Here is a 22,218-nt window from a genome sequence, read left to right as displayed (position 1 = left end):
AACTGAGCTAGCAATCCCTAGTTAAGAGTGTGAATGCTGGTCGTTAACCAATCAGAGTAAGCAGTTTCTAGGTCAAGCTGACCTGGGCTTTCTGCCAAGAGTAAATTGACACTGCCTTGAGTTAATTGTTTGAAGCCAGAATCTGCAAGTTTCCCATGAGAATCAATTAACAGAAACTGAACACAAGATGCGGAGATCCGAGTTTATTGGCCAACAGGTTCAAGATGAGATTGAACCCCGAGAATGGGGTGACATAGACTTTTAAAAGTTCCCTCCAAGTCTCAGAATACAATGCAGGAAAACGTCATGAATACGTTATGGGAAGGTTGGGTTACATGTAAACACGTCATGAATACATTACAGACGGGTAGGGTTACACATATTAGCATTTCAGGAAGGGAGGGGGAGATATGCAGAGTAAGGAATATGCATAGATAACATGGATAAACAGTTCTTGAGTACAGGTGATGGCGAGACAACGGAACAGATATGCATCGTCTGCCACCTGGCATTGCCCGGAGGAAGGGTTTGGCAGGACGATTCGACCGGATTAGGGGTCTTCCTGAGTACGTGACCTGTCGCTCAGGGGATTATGGCAGTGGAGCGGTAACATGGAGTCCAGAGGGAACAGAGTAAAATGGTGTCAAAATGGAGAAAATCAGAGCTTTGGCTGATTTTATATCAGTTTCCGAAGCTTTCGGCCGCTTTGCCGGTCAAGTGTGTATTGTATATTGAAAACGGAAACAAATGGATACATTGTAACAAGACTCTGACAGTTTTACGAGGTTGCTGGTTTCGGTTCCATTGTTCTCGCTGTGGGGGGCCGTCAGCAACTTGTCAGGGGGTGAAATGAGGCGTGCAAGAGCTCCCTGAGCTAGCTCCTGCAGGAGAATGCACGCTCCTGATTGGCTGAGGCGCGGCCATTATAGTCAATGGAGGGTTTAGTTTGATACGGTCAACTCATATTAAGAATAGGGCGAAAGGAAGGCATAGGAAAGGCATATGAAAGAGGGGCTTATTCCGCCCGTATAGGGAAATAAGGAATATTTATAAGGTCAAGGGGTATAGTGTGGTGCTTGTGCAATAGTGTAGGGGTTCAGGGGCTGGGCGCCATCGAGGTTATCGCCTCGGCCCCCTTTGGAGGAGAAGGAGACCAGGAAAGGTGCCCCCCCCCTCTCCTCCGTATCAGGAGCAACCTGAAGCGATAGCAGTCGTTTCAAGAATGGCGACGGAGAACACTGTGGCGGAGGTCTCTGAGGGTCAGTGCAGGAAGTGGCAGGAAGGAAATGCCCTGAAGAGAAGGACAGGCCTATCCACTACCTGTGGGGCAGAGGAAAAGGCACCCGGCAAAACTCTGCCACGGCCCAAACGAAAGACGTTTGCCGCGCTTCCCGAGAGAGCTTTCAAGCTCGGTGTGCCAGGCCGCTGCAGGCACGAGCGGCTACACACGGCGGAGATGCCCTTCCACTGCGCCGAGTGCGGGAAGAAATTCCTCAGCACGTCAAAGCTCACCAGGCACTGGCGGCTGCATACTGGGGAGAGGCCGTACCAGTGTTCGTACTGCTGGCGGAGCTTCAGCCAGAGCTACAACCGGACGGAGCACGAGAGAACTCACACAGGGGAGAAGACAGCGCACAACCGGGCAGCCCGCGCAACGAACCTGGGCGGCAGCTCCTGTGTCGCTGCTCACGAAGGAGCCCGTAAAAGCAAGAGACCCTATAAGGGTTCCTATCGGGGGAACGGCCCCCCTTCAGGCTCTGAGGAAACGTAGAAGGGCCCAACCCCCGGAAGGGAAAAGGGAAAAGTTGTAACGTTGGCCCAAGCATGGGAAAGCCTCTGTTCTGAAGATGCTCCTTGTTAGATTTCACTTGATTGGTGCACGTGTTACAGATGGGCTAGTCGTGTCCGACTCTAGGGTTGTGCGCCCATCTCACTTAAGAGGCCGGGGGCCAGCGCTGTCCGGAGACACTTCCGGGTCACGTGGCCAGCCTGACAAAGCTGCTCTGGCGAGCCAGCACCAGCGCAGCACACGGAAACGTCATTTACCTTCCCGCTATAAAGTGGTACCTATTTATCTTACTTGCACTTAGGGGTGCTTTCGAATTGCTAGGTGGGCAGGCGCTGGGACCGAAAGATGGGAGCTCACCCCGCCATGGGGATTCGAACGGCTGACCATACAATCGGCAAGTCCTAGGCACTGAGATTTTACCCAGTATAAATGCGATTAAGTCACTCTGCTGAGGGGTGGAAGAGAGAGACGAAGGAAGAAACATCTAGGGAGAAAGAGGAGATGGAGAACTAGGGGGAAAGAGGCAGCAGGTGGGCAAGGAAGACATGGGGGCCTTGGAAAGGGGGGTTGTCTGTGGGCTGCAGCAGGTCTGGGTAACCCATGGCCCACCATGGTTCTTGGACTTCAACCCACATCAGCCTCAGCCAGTGTGGGGAATGGGTCAGGGATGGTGGAAGCTGAATGTCCAAGAATATCTGGAGATATCTGGTTCATCATCCCTGGTCCAGAGGCCTTTCACTTCTTCTCCTAATTCAGGGATGGGGAAACAACGTCCCTCCGGTTGTTGCTCCCGTAATCTTCCCTCAGCAACCCCAGCGAGGGATTATCACCATCATCATTATTCATATTAATTAGTCACTTCGCTCACAAAAGCGATCCAAGGCGACTTGTTGTTGTTGTTTAGTCGTTTAGTCGCGTCCGACTCTTCGTGACCCCCTGGACCAGAGCACGCCAGGCACTCCTGTCTTGCACTGCCTCCCGCAGTTTGACCAGACTCATGTTTGTAGCTTCGAGAACAATGTCCCACCATCTCGTCCTCTGTCGTCCCCTTCTCCTTGTGCCCTCCATCTTTCCCAACATCAGGGTCTTTTCCAGGGAGTCTTCTCTTCTCATGAGGTGGCCAGAGTATTGGAGCCTCAGCTTCACAATCTGTCCTTCCAGTGAGCAATCAGGGCTGATTTCCTTAAGAATGATTTCCAAGGCGACTTAGAACACTGCATAAACATTAATACCAGTTACGACAATCAAACCGATGCTGAACGTACGAAAGATATCTGTACGAATAGAAGGAACCTGCCTCGCTAGAAGAGGCCACAAGTACTTAAAAGCCCTTCAGATTGAGGGTCATAACCCTAGGTAAAATGGGCGCCTAAAATACCGTATTTTTCGCTCTATAAGACGCACCAGACCACAAGACGCACCTAGTTTTTGGAGGAGGAAAACAAGAAAAAAATATATCTGAATCTCAGAAGCCAGAACAGCAAGAGGGATCGCTGCGCAGTGAAAGCAGCAATCCCTCTTGCTGTTCTGGCTTCTGGGATAGCTGCGCAGCCTGCATTTGCTCCATAAGACGCACACACATTTCCCTTTACTTTTTAGGAGGGAAAAAGTGAGTCTTATAGAGCAAAAAATACGGTAGGTAAAGGTGGTCCCAGGCAAGCGTCCCTGGGGAGAGGATTCCACAAGCACCACTTGATTTGATTTTTTAAATAATTCTTTATTACATTTTCCATTTTAACAATCCAGTCAAATGACATTAAATATTCCAAATTATACATATACATATGAAATAATCTAAATATTCTGCCAAATTATAAATTTGTTGTTGGGGCTTCCCATGCTTCGGGTTCAGGGGCCCGCTTTGGGCCTTAGATGACTGTTGCAAGGTCCGGGTCCAAGTACATGGAGCAATATGTAACTGAAAGAGGCTGCAATACTTTTGGAACTACCAGCCGCTTTAGATGAACTCTGTGAAAAATAACAACAGTTAGAATGGACTCCGATATCTGTGTATCCCCTTCTTCTTCCTTCCCTGATTAATTTGGACGATTCAAATATGTGTATTCCTTTGTTATCTTGTGATTTCATAGATAAACGTCTGTCTATCGAGTAAAATCAATAAAAAATTATCTATGTCTTGACTATACTGGCTGCAGCTGATGAGAGAGTCACATGTTCCCCATGCCTCTTGAGAGGTCAAAAATGCGAAGAGGGGGTACACACTTCTGTCAGGTATTATGTCATTTGAAAATATTTAAAGCACACATCTTTTTACAGCCGCTGGACCTCTCTTCTCAACTGATTTCACAAATAAAGTGCATCTTTAATTTTCCCCCCCTAATTCTGATTTCAAGCAGGATCTTTGAAACATTTGCAGTTCCTTGCCTCTTAATGCCGCCTGCCTTTTAGAATTTATAACTATGGCAACCCCTTTGTAAGACGCCTTGGCTCTCGGTCTGGGAGAAAGGCGGGATATAAATAAATATTGAAATTGAAATACATTATTGTCACTTGTACAACTTTTATACAGTGAGATTACAGGGGCATATACAATACAATATATGTTATATACAATATATAACATAATATAATACTAAAGGTGAGGACAAAGCTGCTTTTGTGCTCAGATCCTGCTTGGAGCAACTGGGGGCATCGCTGGCCTGATCCTGCAGCCGGGTTTCCCCCTCCTGCTTCAGAGCCGGAGACCAGCTCTCCTTCCTCTCTGCCCGGAGCAGCCAAGAGGCTCCTGCCCCGCGGCTCCGCAAGGGTTAATTGCGGCGACAGAGCTTCGATTCCTAGAGCGGAAGGGAAGACTGGCGAGAGAGGAGGCGCTTCCGCTTCCTGTTCCGCTTCCCCAGGTTGATGCTGTCCTCCCTGGAGGCGGGTAACTGGGGGGAGGGGGCCGATCCGGGGGCGGAACTGGGGGGGGCGAGAGGGAGGGAGGGAGCCGCGTCCCTCCTGGGGGGGGGGACTCAGGGGCGGCGGGGAAGGTGGTCCTCTCCTGGGAGGGGAAGCGGGAGGCCGAAGCGACGCTGCTCGCTGGCCTTCGCCGGCCTCTGGCCTCATCCTGCGGCCTTTTCTCCCGCTCCTCTGTCCAGAGAAAGCAGAAGGAGCGCCCAGCAAAGGCCGCAGGGCAGGAGATGGGGAGGAATGGCAGGGAGTAAACAGGGAGCCAGGAGAGTCTCCTGCCAGCCAGGGAGGAGCAGGAGGAACAAGAATTATTATTATTATTATTTTATTCCTTCATACCCCGCCCATTTAGCTGGGCTTCCCCAGCCACTGGGTGGCTCCCAACAGAAAATTAAAAGCACAATAAAAGATCAAACCTTAAAAGCTTTCCTCAACCGGGCTGTCTTCAGATGTCTTATGAAAGTCAGATAGTTGTTTATTTCCTTGACATCTGAAGGGAGGGCTTTCCACAGGGCGGGTGCCACTACCAAGAAGGCCCTCTGCCTGGTTCCCTGTAGCCTCACTTTTTGCATTGAGGGACCCACCAGAAGGCCCTCGGAACTGGATCTCAGGTATACTGGGCCAAGATTGTTTAGGGCTTTAAAAAGGTGTGCCCCTGGGGATATAACTGGCCATCTGCAGCTGTAGTAATTTTATCTTATTTTCAAGATTTCTAAACACCTGATCCAAAAGGTCCTTCAAGTGGCGCAGTGATCTAATGGTAGCTAGAACAAAACTAAAATCCACAAACCAATTTAGAAACCAGGATGCATAAAGCCATCATTGAAAAAAATCATCCCTCTCCACTTCCCATTTTGCCTGCTGGGCAGCATGTTTGGTCTTCAAACACCTGAGGAAGGGGAAGAAGGAGGGAGTATGGGGTGGGACAAAACACTCATTTCCCCCAGTCTTAAATTTAGTTATCCAGATTTTCATGTCTTTCTTATTAAAAAAACAAACACACACTGAAGGTCAAATCTCCAGTTACCCCATCTATCATCGGAGGGGGAGCTGAGGAGAGATGGTTTCCACACCTTGCCTTGAAGTGTCTATAAGGAAGGGAATGGTTTTATCGTTCCAGGGATCAGTGAGCTTTGACAGGTGTCCTTGCATTTCGCTGACGACAACTGGGCCCTACGGAGAGCTCTGTACAAGGACGTCATGGTGGAGGTTCGTGAGATGGTGACCTCTCAAGGTAAGGATCCTTTTCGCCTTCATTAATAGTTATAATAGGTATGGGTTCCTCAGTGGCTCGGAGTGCCTTCCTTCAGCTCCGCTAAAGGAGGTCAAAGTGTTTGTTTTTCTCCCATGTTAAAGGCCAGAAGCCTGGCTGAAAATAAATATACTTGCTTCTCTGCTACAATTAGCCAGTGATGGCTTCTCGATTGCCTCCCTGTGGAAGAGCATTCTTTAGGTAGGGAGCCAGTACTGAAAGATGCATTCCGTACTGCCTCTCTTTGCCCCTCAATTGGAGAGGGCACTGTGAGAAGGACCTCTGATGATGAGTGCAGGCTCTAGGTGGATTCATGAGAAGCAGTCCTTGAGGTAAAGGTAAAGGTAAAAGGACCCCTGACAATTAGGTCCAGTCGTGACCTGCTCTGGGGTTGTGGCGCTCATCTCGCTTTATTGGCCGAGGGAACCAGCATACAGCTTCCGGGTCATGTGGCCAGCATGACTAAGCCGCTTCTGGCGAACCAGAGCAGCGCACGGAAATGCCATTCACCTTCCCACCAGAGCGGCACTGTACCTATTTATCTACTTGCACTTTGATGTGCTTTTGAACTGCTAGGTTGGCAGGAGCTGGGACCAAGCAACGGGAGCTCACCCCGTCGCGGGGATTCGAACCGCTGACCTGATCGGCAAGTCCTAGGCTCCGTGGTTTAACCCACAGCGCCACCTGCATCCCTTCAGTCCTTGAGTTACATAAGTCAAAATCAGAACCTTGAACTGAAGACAGCAACCCAGGAAAGGTTTTATGTGCTCAGAGCCTCTTGCACCAATCAGCACTCTGTAGTTTCTGAACGGTCTTCTAAAGCAGCCTGAAGTATAATGCATTGTGGCAATCTAGCGTGGAGAATGGTGGGAAAAGCATACTAAAAATCTTCTATGTGGGAGACCCTAATTTGTAGACTACTTGAGTATCTTGTTAATTATACTGGTTTCTATTGATGTATTGGTTTGTTTGTTGCATGTCCCCCCCCTCACCCCACCAGACCTCCAAGGAGTGCAGAGCCCCCCCCCCATTCACTGGCAAAGAGCCTTTTCAGATCCTGACAAAGCTGAGTGGTGGAATGTCTGCCCTCTTGTGGATTTGCCCTTGTTGGGGGAAGATCCTTTTCTGGACTTGGCTGGAGGGGAGAGGACTCACAGAGCTTTGCTGCCCATCCCACTTCGCCCCTGGAGGCCGGGGAGACTAGCAGCAAAGCTGAGCCCATTTGGGGGTGACACCTGAGACAGCCGCCTCATACAGGCCCATAGACAGGCAGGCTCTGTTGATGTTATTGCCTGCTGGTTTAAATTGTGTTATTTATGGCTTGGTTAATCTTAGGGACTGCTCACCAGAACTTTTCTGATACAAATAACCATTGATTAAATGGTGATATTTTATTAAAACCAGGTATCACACCATTTGTTTTTTATGTAAAACGCCTTTAACGTAGTGCCAGGCCTTGAGTTTTGATAAGGAAGCAGCTGTATCAACCTTTATTTTAAAATTTTTATTTCATCAGGAGATGTTTGGGGGGTCCTGGATGAGGAGGAGCCATCAGAAGTCTGGCCAGAAAGAGGTGAGGAGCAAGAGAAGGAAAGGAAGTTGGGGGTTCAAGATGCAGCCAACAAACAAGAGGGGAGAGAAACAGTGAAGCCAAGGGATGAACACAGTGTTTCCCAAGAAGATGAAAATCAACTTAACAGGGTGGAGAAAAAACATGAATGTACTGTGTGCGGAAAGAGATTCTGTAGTCGCTCAGCCCTTACTATACATCAAAGAGTACACTCAGGTGAAAAACCTTATGAATGCATGGAGTGTGGAAGGAGATTCAGAAACAGTGAGCACCTTAATGTGCATCAAAGAACTCATACAGGGGAGAAACCTTATAAATGCTGGGAATGTGGAAAGAGTTTCTTTGACAGTAGTACCCTTACTAAACATCAAAGAACTCACACAGGGGAAAAACCATATAAATGCATGGAGTGTGGAAAGAGCTTCAATCAGAGTGCCTCCCTTAATGTGCATCGACGAATTCATACAGGTGAAAGACCTTATAAATGCATGGAGTGTGGAAAGAGCTTCAGTGACTATAGTACCTTTACTAAACATCAAAGAACTCACACAGGGGGAAAACCATATACATGCATGGAGTGTGGAAAGAGCTTCAATAACAGTGGCCACCTTAATGTGCATCAACGAACTCATACAGGGGAGTTACCTTATGAATGCATGGAGTGTGGAAAGGGCTTCAGATACAGTGGCCACCTTAATGTGCATCAAAGAACTCATACAGGGGAGAAACCTTATAAATGCTGGGAATGTGGAAAGAGTTTCTTTGACAGTAGTACCCTTACTAAACATCAAAGAACTCGCACAGGGGAAAAACCATATACATGCATGGAGTGTGGAAAGAGCTTCAATCGGAGTGCCTCCCTTAATGTGCATCAGAGAACTCATACAGGGGAGAAACCTTATGAATGCATGGAGTGTGGAAAGAGCTTCAGCTACAGGGGCTACCTTACTAAACATCAAAGAACTCACACGGGAAAAACCATATAAATGCCTGGGATGTGGAAAGAGCTTCAGTCAGACTGCCTCCCTTAATGTGCATCGACGAACTCATATGGGCGGGGGAGAAACCGTATAAATGTTTGAAATGTAGAAAAAGCTTCAGTGACTCTAACATCCTTCATGCACATAAGAGAATTCACACGGGACAAACCCTCCAAATGTTTGGAGTGTGGAAAGAGCTACCACCGCAGTAACCACCTTTCTCGACACCAGAGAACTCCTTCCGGGGACTAACCCTATGAAAGTTGATGTGTGTAAAGAGCTTCAGTTATAGTAGTTTCTTTACTGTGCATGAAAGAACTCGTACAGGGGATAAACAACATACCGTATTTTTCGCTCTATAACACGCACCTGACCATAACACGCACATCGTTTTTAGAGGAGGAAAACAAGGGGGAAAACATTCTGAATGAAACAGTGGATGTATCATTTTTGGGCTTCATGCTGTGGCCACAGACATGTGATCTGATGGTGAATTTGGGGTGACCCAATGCAAAAATCCTGAGAATTCCTGTGGATCCATGCTTTGTAACCACGTTTTTGCACCATTGCAGCCCCAGGCAACAGTGGGTGCGTGATTTTTTTGGTGCAGGGTGTAGCCATGGATATGCTATGTGATCTGATGGTGAATTTGGGGTGACCCAATGCAAAGATCCTGAGGATCCATGCTTTTTAACCACGTTTTTGCACCATTGCAGCCCCAGGCAACAGTGGGTACGTGATTTTGGGGGGGCAGGCTGTAGCCATGGACATGCTATGTGATCTGATGGTGAATTTGGGGTGACCCAATGCAAAGATCCTGAGGATCCATGTGGATCTATGCTTTGTAACCACATTTTAAGTGGGGAGCGAAGGAAAAACAAAGAAGCGACATGAGAGGGGTGTGCAGAGAAGCAGCTGGCTAAGAATGCAGGAGAGGGATTTAACGGAGGGAGGAAAGAAAGGCAAAAGTTTCCCCCCACCCAAGCCAGCCATCTCTCTCTCTCTCTCTCTCTCTCTCTCTCTCTCTCTCTCTCTCTCTCTCTTTCTTCCTCCCCCCCTCTCTCCCTCCCCCTCCCCCCTCTCTCCCCCAGCAGCACCAGAGCACAGAGAGGAATTAGAAGGAACGAACGCTCTGCTTTCCCCTCTCCTTCCCTGGAGGGGAGGGGCTTTCCCTGCTCTTCGTTCAGTTTCAGCAGACACAGCAACGAAACAGAGGAGGGTGGGCAGTAAGACCCTGAGGCAGAATGCAGGAAAGCAGCTGCTTCCTCTTTTCAGGTTTCCCTTCTAGGAGACGCGCGATTTGATTTTTGCCTGCTTTTTCGGCTCCAGGGACCACACATTCGCTCTATAACACGCACAGACATTTCCCCTTCCTTTTTAGGAGAAAAAATCTGCGTCTTATAGAGGGAAAAATACGGTACATTTTTGGGGTGTGGAAAGAGCTTTCTTTAGTTGCAACAGCTGTCTAGTGATAAGTTGCCAATAGCCAGGTGCAAAATGTGTCGGGCGCCTGGCTAATTTTGTACACTGCCCCACATTGGTATTTAATTAAAATAAGACATGAACTTGAGAATTTCCCCTCTGATTTACCAATCTGTTCCTTTAGGCAAGCATTTCTGACTTTTGTTTTCAGACTATGTGCTCAGAATATTTAGAGGGACGTTATAAAAAATTATTGCAGAAGAGCTTCTTTGTATATGCTGTAACTAAGCAGTAGACCTCTACCAATATGCTCTCTCTATTCTGAACCAAGTTTATCCTTGTTTGATTATATAAGATACCCAATGCGTGTAATCAGCTGCCCCGGAGGACTCCCCTGCCTGAGTGCCCCGTTCCTGCCACTCACCACCTGCCCAGGGCAGGGCCTGGCAGGCCTCATAAGGACAGCTGAGGCTGCTGCTGTCGCTCCCCAGGAGAACTCAGAACAACACAGAGTTCTTTTTATTTTCATTTTTTAAATAATTTTTTTATTGATTTTCCAACACAAATTATAAACAAAACAACACACACAGGAAAAACAAACAAAAGCATATAAACATGTATAATTTCAAAACTTCTTTTTCATAAACCTTGTTTCCCAGACTTCCCCTTACCTCCCCTTTTCTGCATCCCTGTTTTAAACTTTTTTTCCAACAACCCCTCGCACCAATCAATTAATAACATTTTCTTATATTAGTTTCATTTTCATACTTAATCAGTTACAGCTGTAATTCTATATTTTCCTTTCCCTTGACATTTTAACCCTCATTAATCTTACAGCAGTTCTTAAGATATACTTTGAATTTCTTCCAGTCTTCTTCCACCGTCTCTTTTTCTTGGTCACGGATTCTGCCGGTCATCTCGGCCAGTCCCATATAGTCAATCACCTTCATCTGCCATTCTTCCAACGTTGGTAGTTCTTGTGTCTTCCAATACTTTGCTAAAAGAATCATTGCTGCTGTGGTAGCGTACATAAAAAACGTTCTGTCCTTCCTTGACACCAACTGGCCGACCATGCCCAGGAGTAATGCCTCTGGTTTCTTGTGAAAAGTACATTTAAGTACCTTCTTAATTTCATTATAAATCATTTCCCAGAAGGCCTTAATCCTCGGGCAAGTCCACCAAAGGTGGTAAAAGGTACCTTCAGTCACATTACATTTCCAGCATTTGTTGTTGGGCAGATGATAAATTTTTGCAAGCTTGACCGGGGTCATGTACCACCTGTAAATCATTTTCATAATATTTTCTCTTAAGGCATTACATGCCGTTAATTTTATACCGGTGGTCCATAACTGTTCCCAGTCAGCAAACATAATGTCATGACCAAAGTCTTGTGCCCACTTAATCATAGCTGATTTAACTGTCTCATCTAATGTATTCCACTTCAACAGCAAGTTGTACATTCTTGATAGATTCTTGGTATTGGGTTCTAACAATTCTGTTTCTAGTTTTGATCTCTCCAGCTGGAAGCCAATTTTCCTGTCTTGTTTAAACACCTCCATTATTTGATAATAATGAAGCCAATCTCTTACTTTAGACTTCAATTTCTCGAAACTCTGTAATTTAATTTTCCCACTATCTTGCTCTAAAATTTCATCATATCTTGGCCATTTAGATTTCATATTAAGTTTTTTCACCTCCTTAGCTTCCATTGGTGACAACCACCTAGGAGTTTTATTCTCCAGCAAATCCTTATATCGAATCCAAACATTATATAATGCTTTCCTAACAATATGGTTTTTGAATCCTTTATGAATTTTTACCTTGTCATACCATATATATGCATGCCAACCAAATCTATTGTCAAACCCTTCCAAATCCAAAATATCCGTGTTCTCAAGAAGTAGCCAGTCTTTCAACCAGCAGAAAACTGCCGATTCATAGTAAAGTCTTAAGTCCGGCAAGGCAAAGCCCCCTCTGTCTTTTGCATCAGTTAATATCTTAAATTTTATTCTGGGCTTTTTGCCCTGCCAGACGAATTTAGATATATCTTTCTGCCGCTTCTTGAAACAGTCCATTCTGTCTACAACCTGTAAAGTCTGAAACAAAAATAGCATTCTAGGCAATACATTCATCTTGATAACAGCAATTCGGCCTAACAAGGAAAGTTTCAAATTTTACCATATTTCTAGATCTTTCTTTACTTCTGTCCAACATTTGTCATAGTTATCTTTAAATAGATTCACATTCTTAGATGTCATGTTAATCCCCAAATATTTCACTTTCTTAGCCACCATTAATCCAGTCTCACTTTGGAACCTCTCTTTTTCTGCAGTTGTTAAATTTTTCTCCAAGACTTTAGTTTTTTGCTTATTCAGCTTAAATCCTGCTACCTGACCAAAAGTTTGAATTAATTCTAAAACTCTTTTCGTACTAGTGTCTGGCTCTTGTAAAGTCAATACTAAATCATCTGCGAAAGCCCTCAGTTTATATTGTTTAGCTCCAACCTGGATTCCTTTAACCAGCTGGTCCCCCCTAATCATATTTAACAAAACCTCCAAGACAGATATAAAAAGTAGTGGGGATATTGGGCACCCCTGTCGTGTCCCGTTTTCTATAGAAAGTTCTTCAGTAACCACATTATTTACAATTAACTTTGCTTTTTGTTCAGAGTATATTGCACCTATACCATTTTCAAAACCTTGACCTACCCCCATCCCATGGAGATTCTTCTTCATAAAACTCCAAGAAATATTGTCAAAGGCTTTCTCCGCATCCACAAATATTAATACTGCCTTTGTGTTAATGTTAACTTCTAACAATTCCATAATGTCTATTATGTTTCTCACATTGTCTGACAAATGTCTCCCTGGGAGAAAGCCTGCTTGGTCCTTATGAATCTCTTCCACCAGCACCTTCTTCAGTCTTTTTGCCAAAATGTCAGCAAATATTTTATAATCCACATTAAGTAATGATATAGGGCGGTAGTTCTTAATCTGGTTCTTTTCAGTCTCAGTTTTTGGTATAAGCGTAATAAATGCTTCTTTCCACGATTCGGGTGCCTTTTTCCCTTCTAAAATTTCATTGCAGACCTCCTTCAGTGGTTGTACTAGCCATTCCTTCAAAGCTTTATAATATCTGGAAGTCAATCCATCTGGTCCTGGAGATTTCCCCAATTGCATATTTTGAATGGCACCCTCTATTTCTTGCTCTGTTATTTTCTCATTCAAAACCATTGTATTTGTTGTGAAATTTTTTGTAATCCATATTTCTTAAGAAAGTCATCTATTTCTCCTTCTTTCTCCGGCCCTCGTGCATACAGTCTTCTGAAATAACTCTGAAAACAATTACTAATCTCATTTGGTTTATAAATATTCTTTCCTTCCACCTCCAAATTTGTAACTGTGTTCAATTTTTGTCTCTTCTTCAATTGCCATGCTAGGAGTTTCCCACATTTATCTGCTGATTCAAATGTCCTTTGTCTCATTTGCTTAATTTTCCATTCTATCTCTTGATTCATCAGTTCCATATACTGCATCTGGTAAAACTTAATTTCTCTCAAAATCTCATGAGACTTTGGTTTTGACCTCAGTTTCTTTTCTCCTTCTTTTATCTTTTCCAAAATCTTATCTTTCTTCTCCTTTTGTTTCTTCCTCTTTAAAGAATTCTGTTGTATTAGGAAACCTCGCATCACGGCCTTACTTGCGTCCCAAATTACTCTTTTCTCCACCTCTGTCTTCAGATTTATCTCAAAGTAGTCTTTCAAAGTTTTTTGGGCCTTTTTGAGGATCTCGTCATCTCTAAATAGGGTGTCATTCATTCTCCATCTGAAGGAACCAGCTGTTGTCAATTTCATCTCCATCTTTAAGGCATTATGGTCGGAGCAAGTCTTTGGGCAGATTTCTACTTTTTTTTATCTTTGGAGCCATCCCACTAGTAACCCATATTTGGTCAATTCTTGTCCATGTCATTTTTGCTTCGGAGAATAAGGTTCCCTCTCTCTCAAGAGGGTTCCTTGTTCTCCAAATATCGATCAAGTCCATATTTTCAGTCATTTCAAAGAAAGTCTTTGGTAATCTCCCGTCTTTAGAGACCACCTGTCTTTGTGCTTTATCCATGTTTGTAGAAACCACGCCGTTCATATCTCCCATCATAATTACATTGTAGTCCAAATAGTCCATTAGAGTCTCATGCAACTTCTTAAAAAATTCTGCCTTCCCTTCATTTGGTGCATAAATTCCAACTGTCAGAATTTTTTCCCCTTGGACCTGTATTTCAATTGCCAGGAATCTTCCTTGTTCATCTTTAAAAATCAACTTTGGGGCCAGCTTTTCCTTTGCATAGATCACCACTCCTCTTTTCTTTACTTTATCTGATGAAATGAATTCCTGTCCTAATCTTTTATTTATAAGCAATTTTCTATGTGCCCTAGTCACGTGGGTTTCTTGTAAACAGATCAAGTCCAATTGTTCTCTTTTCAAAATATGAAAAACCTCACGTCTTTTTCTGGGAAGGTTCAGTCCATTACAGTTCCAACTTGGAAGTTGCAGAGCCATCTTGTTAATTAGTTGGTTACTCCTCCAGCTGCACCCTGCAGCTGTTCTTCCTCTGTCGGTGGTTTAAGTCCAAATGTTAAATTCAGGATATCTGCTTCTGATATCTGTTCCACCACTCCCTTCTGAAGGTCCTCCTCGTTTCTTTCCAAGAATTGTTCTTTATCTTGCACTGTTCTTATTTTTACTTTCTTTCCTTTATAGTTAAAGGACAAACCTTGTGGAAACTCCCACCTGAAAAGTAAATTGTTCTTTTTCAGCAGGTAAACCAAGTTCTTATAATGGGTTCTTGCCTCCAGAATGTATTTAGGGATCTCCTTGTAAATTTGAACGTAAGCGTCTTCAATCTCTAAAGTTCTTTGATCATGTAGATTTAATATTTTATCTCTTTCCTCTTTAGATCTTAAGGTTATCAGGCAGTCCCTTGGTATCTTGCCTCCTGCCCAGTCTGAAGGCAGCTGTTATCTTAAATTCTTCTTCCTCCAGGTTTACCTGCCAGAATTCCGAAAACTCTTTTGTAAGGAAGTCCACCAAGTTGTCCTTTTCACTTTCAGGGACTAGTCTCAATCTCAAATTTCTCTCCCTCCTCTGTAATTCCCACAAAGACATGGTCACCTCATGTTCATTCAGCTTTTTACAAACTGGTATTAATTTTTCCTGAGTAGTTTCTGCAGTAATTTTAGCTTCTTCCGCAATTTTTCGAGTTGTAGAACTTTCTTCAATCAATTTATTTATACTCTCTGTATTAGATGTAATGCTTTTAGTGTTCAAGTCTAATTTTGTTGAGAGTTCTGTCAGCTGACAGAACACAGAGTTCTTTTTAAAATACTTTAAATTTTTCTTTTTTACCTTTAAAATTATTTCTGGCATGGGGGATGAACGTTTAGTCGTGTTTGGAAATTGGTCTAACTTTGGTATGTTTGTAACTTTTACTGTTTTGGGTTTTTATTGTTTTACTGGTGTGTTTTTTTAATAGGTTTTATTTTGTTCTTAAGGGGAGGAGGTCAGGGCTGCCTGGGAGTGGGTCCCAGCCATCAAAATGGCTGGGGCAAGTTCCACAGGGAGGGATGCACTGGGACAACCGATCTTGGTGATCACGGGTAGAAGGAGGAGTTACGCTAAGACCAGACCATGTCATTACCGAGGAGGCAGGTTTAGTCGTTGTCTGAGGACTATCCCTGCCTCCGGGGCTGGTATAGACCGGACATATAGTGGAATCAGCAAGGGATACCCACATGACCTGAAGGTGCTGCTGTGCAATGCCAGGTCAATTATTCATAAGACCACTGCCACCAATGACTTGATCATGGATGGAGGACTTGACTTAGCATGTGTAACAGAGACATGGTTGGATGAAGCAGATGGGCCTGTCCTTGCTGCTGCTGCTTGTCCACCTGGCTTCTCTTACGCACAGCAACCCAGGTCATGTGGGTGGGGAGGGGGGGTTGCAGTGATTTTTAGGAAGTCATTAGCCTGCACCAGGCGTCCTGTTGGGAAGACTCAGTTCTCTGAGTGCATGTTCTGGAAGTTGGGCAATAGGGGCAGTACAGGATTCCTTTTAGTGTACTGACTTCCCTGCTGCACCAAGGATTCCCTGCCCGAGCTGCTTCAGTTTGTGATGAATGTTCTCTGGGAAACACCTAGTTTGGTTGTCCTAGGGGATTTTAACACCCACGCCAACACGACCTTACAAGGGGCTACTCGGGACTTCGTGGAAACTATGGCCTCCATGGGGCTGTCCCTGAATAAGTTTGGCCCAGCTCATAGCCTTTGACCATGTTGGTGATCTGACACTAATAAAAACGAAGCGAAAATAGTGCAATGGTCAGATCACTTCCTGGTGCAACTGGACTTCTCCGTGACCCTTCCCCTCTGCAGGGGGGTGGGACCAATTTGGATGGTCCGCCCCGCCACTTAATGGATCTAAATGGTTTCCAGAGAGTGGTAGGGGATGCTTTATCCCATGTTGATGGCCTTTCAGCTGATTCCCTGGTGGCCCGCTGGAATGTGGAGTTAACCAGTGCTATTGACTGTTTGGCTCTGAAGCGCCCTCTCCAATTGCATGGAGCCTGGGCAGCCCCGTGGTTTTCCACCAATCTGAGGGCAATGAAACAATCACTGAGATGGCTAGAGTGGCGGTGGCGGATGACTCATTCTGCATCTGACCGCACATGGGTTGCCAATAGCCAGGTGCAAAATGTGTCTGGCGCCTGGCTAATTCTGTACACTGCCCCACATTGGTATTTAATTAAAATAAGACATGAACTTGAGAATTTCCCCTCTGATATACCAATCTGTTCCTTTAGGCAAGCGTTTCTGACTTTTGTTTTCAGACTATTTAGAGGGACGCTATAAAAAATTATTGCAGAAGAGCTTCTTTGTATATGCTGTAACTAAGCCGTAGATCGCTACCAATGTTCTCTATTCTGAACCAAGTTTATCCTTGTTTGATTATATAAGATCCCCGATGCGTGTAATCAACTGCCCAGGAGGACTCCCCTGCCTGAGGGTCCCGTTCCTGCCACTCACCACCAGGGCAGGACAGGGCCTGGCAGGCCTCATAAGGACAGCTGAGGCTGCTGCTGTCACTGCCCAGGAGAACTCAGAACAGCACAGAGTTCTTTTTAAAATACTTTAAAATTGGCCCAGCTCATACCCTTTGACCTCTATGGATGTTGGTGATCTGACACTAATAAAAGCAAAACAAAAGAAGTGCCATGGTCAGATCACTTCCTGGTGCAACTGGACTTCTCCGCGACCCTTCCCCTCTGCAGGGCGGTGGGGCCTATTTGGGTGGGGCCTATTTGGATGGTCCGTCCTCGCCACTTAATGGATCTAAATGGTTTCCAGAGAGTGGTAGGGGATGCTTTATCCCATGTTGATGGCCTTTTAGCTGATTCCCTTGTGGCCCAATGTAATGTGGAGTTAACCAGGGCTATTGACTGTTTGGCTCCAAAGCGCCCTCTCCGATTGCATGGAGCCCGGGCAGCCCCGTGGTTTTCCACCGGTCTAAGGGCAATGAAACAATCACTGAGATGGCTAGAGTGCCGGTGGTGGATGACTCATTCTGCATCTGACTGCACATGGGTTAGAGCTCAATGTGGAGCCTACCAAGTGGCGATAGTGACGGTGAAGAAGACCACCGCCTCTATTGCATCTGCAGAAAACAGACTTACAGAAGACTACAGACTAATAGAAAACAGACTTATAGAAACTACCAGACTTATAGAAGACATCTGAAGGTAGCCCTGTTTAGGGAAGCTTTTAATGTTTGACGGTCTATTGTATTTTAATATTTGTTGGAAGCCGCCCTGAGTGGCTGGGGAAACCCACACAGATGGGTGGGGTATAAATAATAAATTATTGTGATTATTACTGAAAGTCACATATTTGTTGTCTGGTTTGAGAAATCTATGACAAAGTTGTGAGATCTGCAGTTGCTGCCCCCAGACTGAGAAAGTTCATTGAGGAAAACATGGTGGACTGTAAATATTTAATTGGGAATGAAATCTAAAAACCTATTTGTGTGTGTGTGTGTGTGTGTGTGCGCGTAATATAGGCTGATGCTGTATTTTAAAGCTGTACAGTGGTACCTCGGGTTAAAAACCTAATTCATTCTTGGGGTCTGTTCTTAATCTGAAACTGTTCTTAACCTGAAGCACCACTTTAGCTAATGGGGCCTCCCGCTGCCGCCCCGCCGCAATTTCTGTTCTCATCCTGAAGCAAGGCCGGGAAACAAAGGTCCGTCGTGGGGGGTTTGTTTCCCTGTGTGCATGCACCATTTTAGAGGCACACTTGGAAAGGACTCAGTTGGATCCAAAATAGCCAATCCAAACTCAAGATTCTCTCAGGTATTCTGTCATTTGAAAATATTTAAAGCACTCATCTTTTTACAGCCGCTGGACCTCTCTTCTCAGCTGATTTCACAAAATAGGTGCATCTTTAATTCCCCCCCCCCTAATTCTGATTTCAACCAGGATCTTTGAAACAATTGCAGTTCCTTGCCTCTTAATGCCGCCTGCTTTTAGAATTTATAACCATGGCAACCCCTTTGTAAGCCGCCTTGGCTCTGGTCTGGGAAAAAGGCGGGATAGAATAGAGTACTAAAGGTGAGGATAAAGCTGCTCTTGAACTCGGATCTTGCTTGGAGCACCTGCGGAGGAGGGATTCTGTCCTGGGAGCGCCGCTGGCCTGATCCTGCAGCCGGGTTTCCCCCTCCTCCTTCAGAGCCGGAGACCAGCCGGGCGCCCCCCTTCCTGTCTGCCCGGAGCAGCCAAGAGGCTCCTGCCCCGCGGCTCCGCAAGGGTTAACAGCGGCGACAGAGCTTCGATTCCTAGAGAGGAGGGGAAGACTGGCGAGGGAGGGGGCGCTTCCGCTTCCTGTTCCGCTTCCCCGGGTTGATGCTGTCCTCCCTGGAGGCGGGTAACTGGGGGGGGGCCGACCCGGGGGCGGAATTGGGGGGCGAGAGGGAGGGAGGGAGCCGCGTCCCTCCTGGGGGGGGGGACTCAGGGGCGGCGGGGAAAGGTGGTCCTCTCCTGGGAGGGGAAGCGGGAGGCCGAAGCGACGCTGCTCGCTGGCCTTGACCGGCCTCTGGCCTCATCCTGCGGCCTTTTCTCCCGCTCCTCTGTCCAGAGAAAGCAGAAGGAGCGCCCAGCAAAGGCCGCAGGGCAGGGAATGGGGAGGAATGGCAGGGAGTAAACAGGGAGCCAGGAGAGTCTCTTGCCAGCCAGGGAGGAGCAGGAGGAACAATTATTATTATTATTATATTCATTCATACCCCGCCCATTTAGCTGGATTTCCCCAGCCACTCTGGGTGGCTCCCAACAGAAAATTAAAAGCACAATAAAAGATGAAACATTAAAAGCTTTCATCAACAGGGCTGTCTTCAGATGTCTTCTGAAAGTCAGATAGGTGTTTATTTCCTTGACATCTGATGGGAGGGCTTTCCACAGGGCGGTGCCACTACCGAGAGGGCCCTCTGCCTGGTTCCCTGTAATTTGGCTTCTTGCAGCGAGGGAACTGCCAGAAAGCCCTTGGAGTTGGACCTCAGTGTCCGGACTGAACGATGGGAGTGGAGACGCTCCTTCAGGTATACTGGGCCAAGGCTGTTTAGGGCTTTAAAAAAGGTGGGCCCCTGGGGATATACAGTGGTACCTCGGGTTACATACGCTTCAGCTTACAGTCTCCGCTAACCCAGAAATAGCACCTCAGGTTAAGAACTTTGCTTCAGGATAAGAACAGAAATCGTGCAGAAACAGTGGGAGGCTAAAGTGGTGCTTCACGTTAAGAACAGTTCCAGGTTAAGAACGGACCTCCAGAACGAATTTTCTTAACCTGAGGTACCACTGTAACTAGCCATCTGCAGCTGTAGTAATTTTATCTTATGTTCAAGATTTCTAAACACCTGATCCAAAAGGTCCTTCAAGTGGCGCAGTGATCCAATGGTAGCTAGAACACAACTAAAACCCACAAACCAATTTAGAAACCAGTATGCATAAAGCCATCATTGAAAAAAATCATCCCTCTCCACTTCCCATTTTGCCTGCTGGGCAGCTTGTTTGGTCTTCAAACACCGGAGGAAGGAGGGAGTATGGGGTGGGACAAAACACCCATTTCCCCCAGTCTTAAATTTAGTTATCCAGATTTTCACGTCTTATTAAAAAACAAACACACACTGAAGGTCAAATCTCCAGTTGCCTCATCTATCATTGGAGGGGGAGGTGAGGGGAGATGGTTTCCACACCTTGCCTTGGAGTGCCTATAAAGAAGGGAATTGTTCTGTCCTTGCAGGGATCAGTGAGCTTTGACAGGTGTCCTTGAATTTCGCTGACGACAACTGGGCCCTACGGAGAGCTCTGTACAAGGACGTCATGGTGGAGGTTCGTGAGATGGTGACCTCTCAAGGTAAGGATCCTTTTCGCCTTCATTAATAGTTATAATAGCTATGGGTTCCTCAGTGGCTCGGAGTGCCTTCCTTTTGTTTGTTTTTCTCCCAAGTTAAAGGCCAGAAGCCTGGCTGAGAATAAATATTCTTGCTTCTCTGCTACAATTAGCCAGTGATGGCTTCTGGGTTGCCTCCCTGGGGGAGAGCATTCTTTAGGTGGGGAGCCAGCACTAAAAGACACATTCCGTATTGCCTCTCTTTGCCCCTCAATTGGAGAGGGCACTGTGAGAAGGACCTCAGACGATGAGTGCAGGCTCTAGGTGGATTCATGAGAAGCAGCCATTGAGCTACATAAGTCAAAATCAGCACCTTGACTTGAAGACAGGAACCCAGATATGCTCAGAGCCTCTTGCACCGGTCAGCACTCTGTAGTTTCTGAACGGTCTTCTAAAGCAGCCTGAAGTATAATGCATAGTGGCAATCTAGCGTGGAGAATGGTAGAAAAAGCATACTAACAAGCTTCTGTGTGGGGGATCCTAATTTGTAGAATACTTGAGTATATTGTTATCTTGTTATTGTTATTGGTTTCTATTGATGTATTGGTTTGTTTGTTGCATATGTAGAATATTCTGTTTCTTAATATTTGAGGTTTGATTGCATTTTTATATATGCTGCAAGCCACCCAGAGAGGCTTGGGAAACCCAGCCAAACGCTTGGGATATAAATCAAATAAATGCTACTATTGTTATTATTCATTTTGGTTTTTCAACAAGCTCTGCAGATCTAGGCTTTTCAAGCTTCTCTGAGTTGCAGTGCTGTATCATCAATGCTCAGGGGTGGCCTCACTTCTGCCCCCACAATGGGGGCTCAAAATCCATAAGGAGCGTACCCCTGCAAGTTGGGTCGGGTGGTCCCCCCTCACCCCACGAGACCTCCAAGGGGTGCAGACACCTCCCCCCACTCACTGGCAAAGAGCCTTTTCAGATCCTGACAAAGCTGAGTGGTGGAATGTCTGCCCTCTTGTGGACTTGCCCTTGTTGGGGGGAGGATCCTTTTCTGGACTTGGCTGGAGGGGAGAGGACTCACAGAGCTTTGCTGCCCATCCCACTTCGCCCCTGGAGGCCGGGGAGACTAGCAGCAAAGCTGAGCCCCTTTGAGGGTGACACCTGAGACAGCCACCTCATACAGGCCCATAGACAGGCAGGCTTTGTTGATGTTATTGCCTGCTGGTTTAAATTTTGTTATTTATGGCTTGGTTAATCTTAGGACTGCTCACCAGAACTTTTCTGATACAAATAACCCTTGATTAAATGGTGATATTTTATTTAAACCAGGTATCACACCATTTGTTTTCATGTAAAACGCCTTTAACATAGTGCCAGGCCTTGAGTTTTGATAAGGAAACAGCTGTATCAACCTTTATTTTAAAATTTTTATTCCATCAGGAGATGTTTGGGGGGTCCTGGATGAGGAGGAGCCATCAGAAGTCTGGCCAGAAAGAGGTGAGGAGCAAGAGAAGGAAAGGAAGTTGGGGGTTCAAGATGGAGCCAACAAACAAGAGGGGAGAGAAACAGTGAAGCCAAGGGATGAACACAGTGTTTCCCAAGAAGATGAAAATCAACTTAACAGGGTGGAGAAAAAACATGAATGTACTGTGTGCGGAAAGAGATTCTGTAGTCGCTCAGCCCTTACTATGCATCAAAGAGTACACTCAGGTGAAAAACCTTATGAATGCATGGAGTGTGGAAAGAGATTCAGAAGCAGTAGCCACCTTAATGTGCATCAGAGAACTCATACAGGGGAGAAACCTTATGAATGCATGGAGTGTGGAAAGGGCTTCAAATCCAGTAGCCAACTTAAT

At 45.8% G+C, this 22,218-nt stretch overlaps 1 protein-coding gene and 1 long non-coding RNA gene across 4 annotated transcripts; both read left to right on the top strand.

Moving 5' to 3' along the window:
* Positions 1-3,431: 3,431 nt before the first annotated feature.
* LOC309365298 lies at positions 3,432-21,958 on the top strand. 3 transcript variants are annotated; one of them, XR_014165979.1, is made up of 4 exons: positions 3,432-4,004; positions 18,261-18,891; positions 20,264-20,377; positions 21,803-21,958. It is a non-coding gene; the product is annotated as an uncharacterized lncRNA (long non-coding RNA). The 3 variants fall into 3 exon arrangements; XR_014165980.1 differs by lacking the exon at positions 3,432-4,004 and having other exon boundaries at positions 18,231-18,407; positions 18,502-18,891; XR_014165981.1 differs by lacking the exon at positions 3,432-4,004 and having other exon boundaries at positions 18,231-18,891.
* Positions 4,426-8,753, top strand: LOC309361252 (uncharacterized protein; the record flags this gene model as incomplete). The annotated part of the gene is made up of 4 exons (XM_081896161.1): positions 4,426-4,673; positions 5,820-5,933; positions 7,468-8,182; positions 8,651-8,753. Exons 2-4 carry the CDS (start codon positions 5,900-5,902, stop codon positions 8,751-8,753), a joined length of 852 nt encoding a protein of 283 aa, XP_081752287.1. The 5' UTR covers positions 4,426-4,673; positions 5,820-5,899.
* Positions 21,959-22,218: the final 260 nt, after the last annotated feature.

The sequence above is a fragment of the Podarcis melisellensis genome (genome assembly GCF_964234715.1).
Source record: "Podarcis melisellensis genome assembly, chromosome: 2".
NCBI classification, from domain to species: Eukaryota; Metazoa; Chordata; class Lepidosauria; order Squamata; family Lacertidae; genus Podarcis; species Podarcis melisellensis.
The sequence above is the reverse complement of the archived record's forward strand: the minus strand, read 5'-3'. Positions and strand labels throughout refer to the sequence as shown.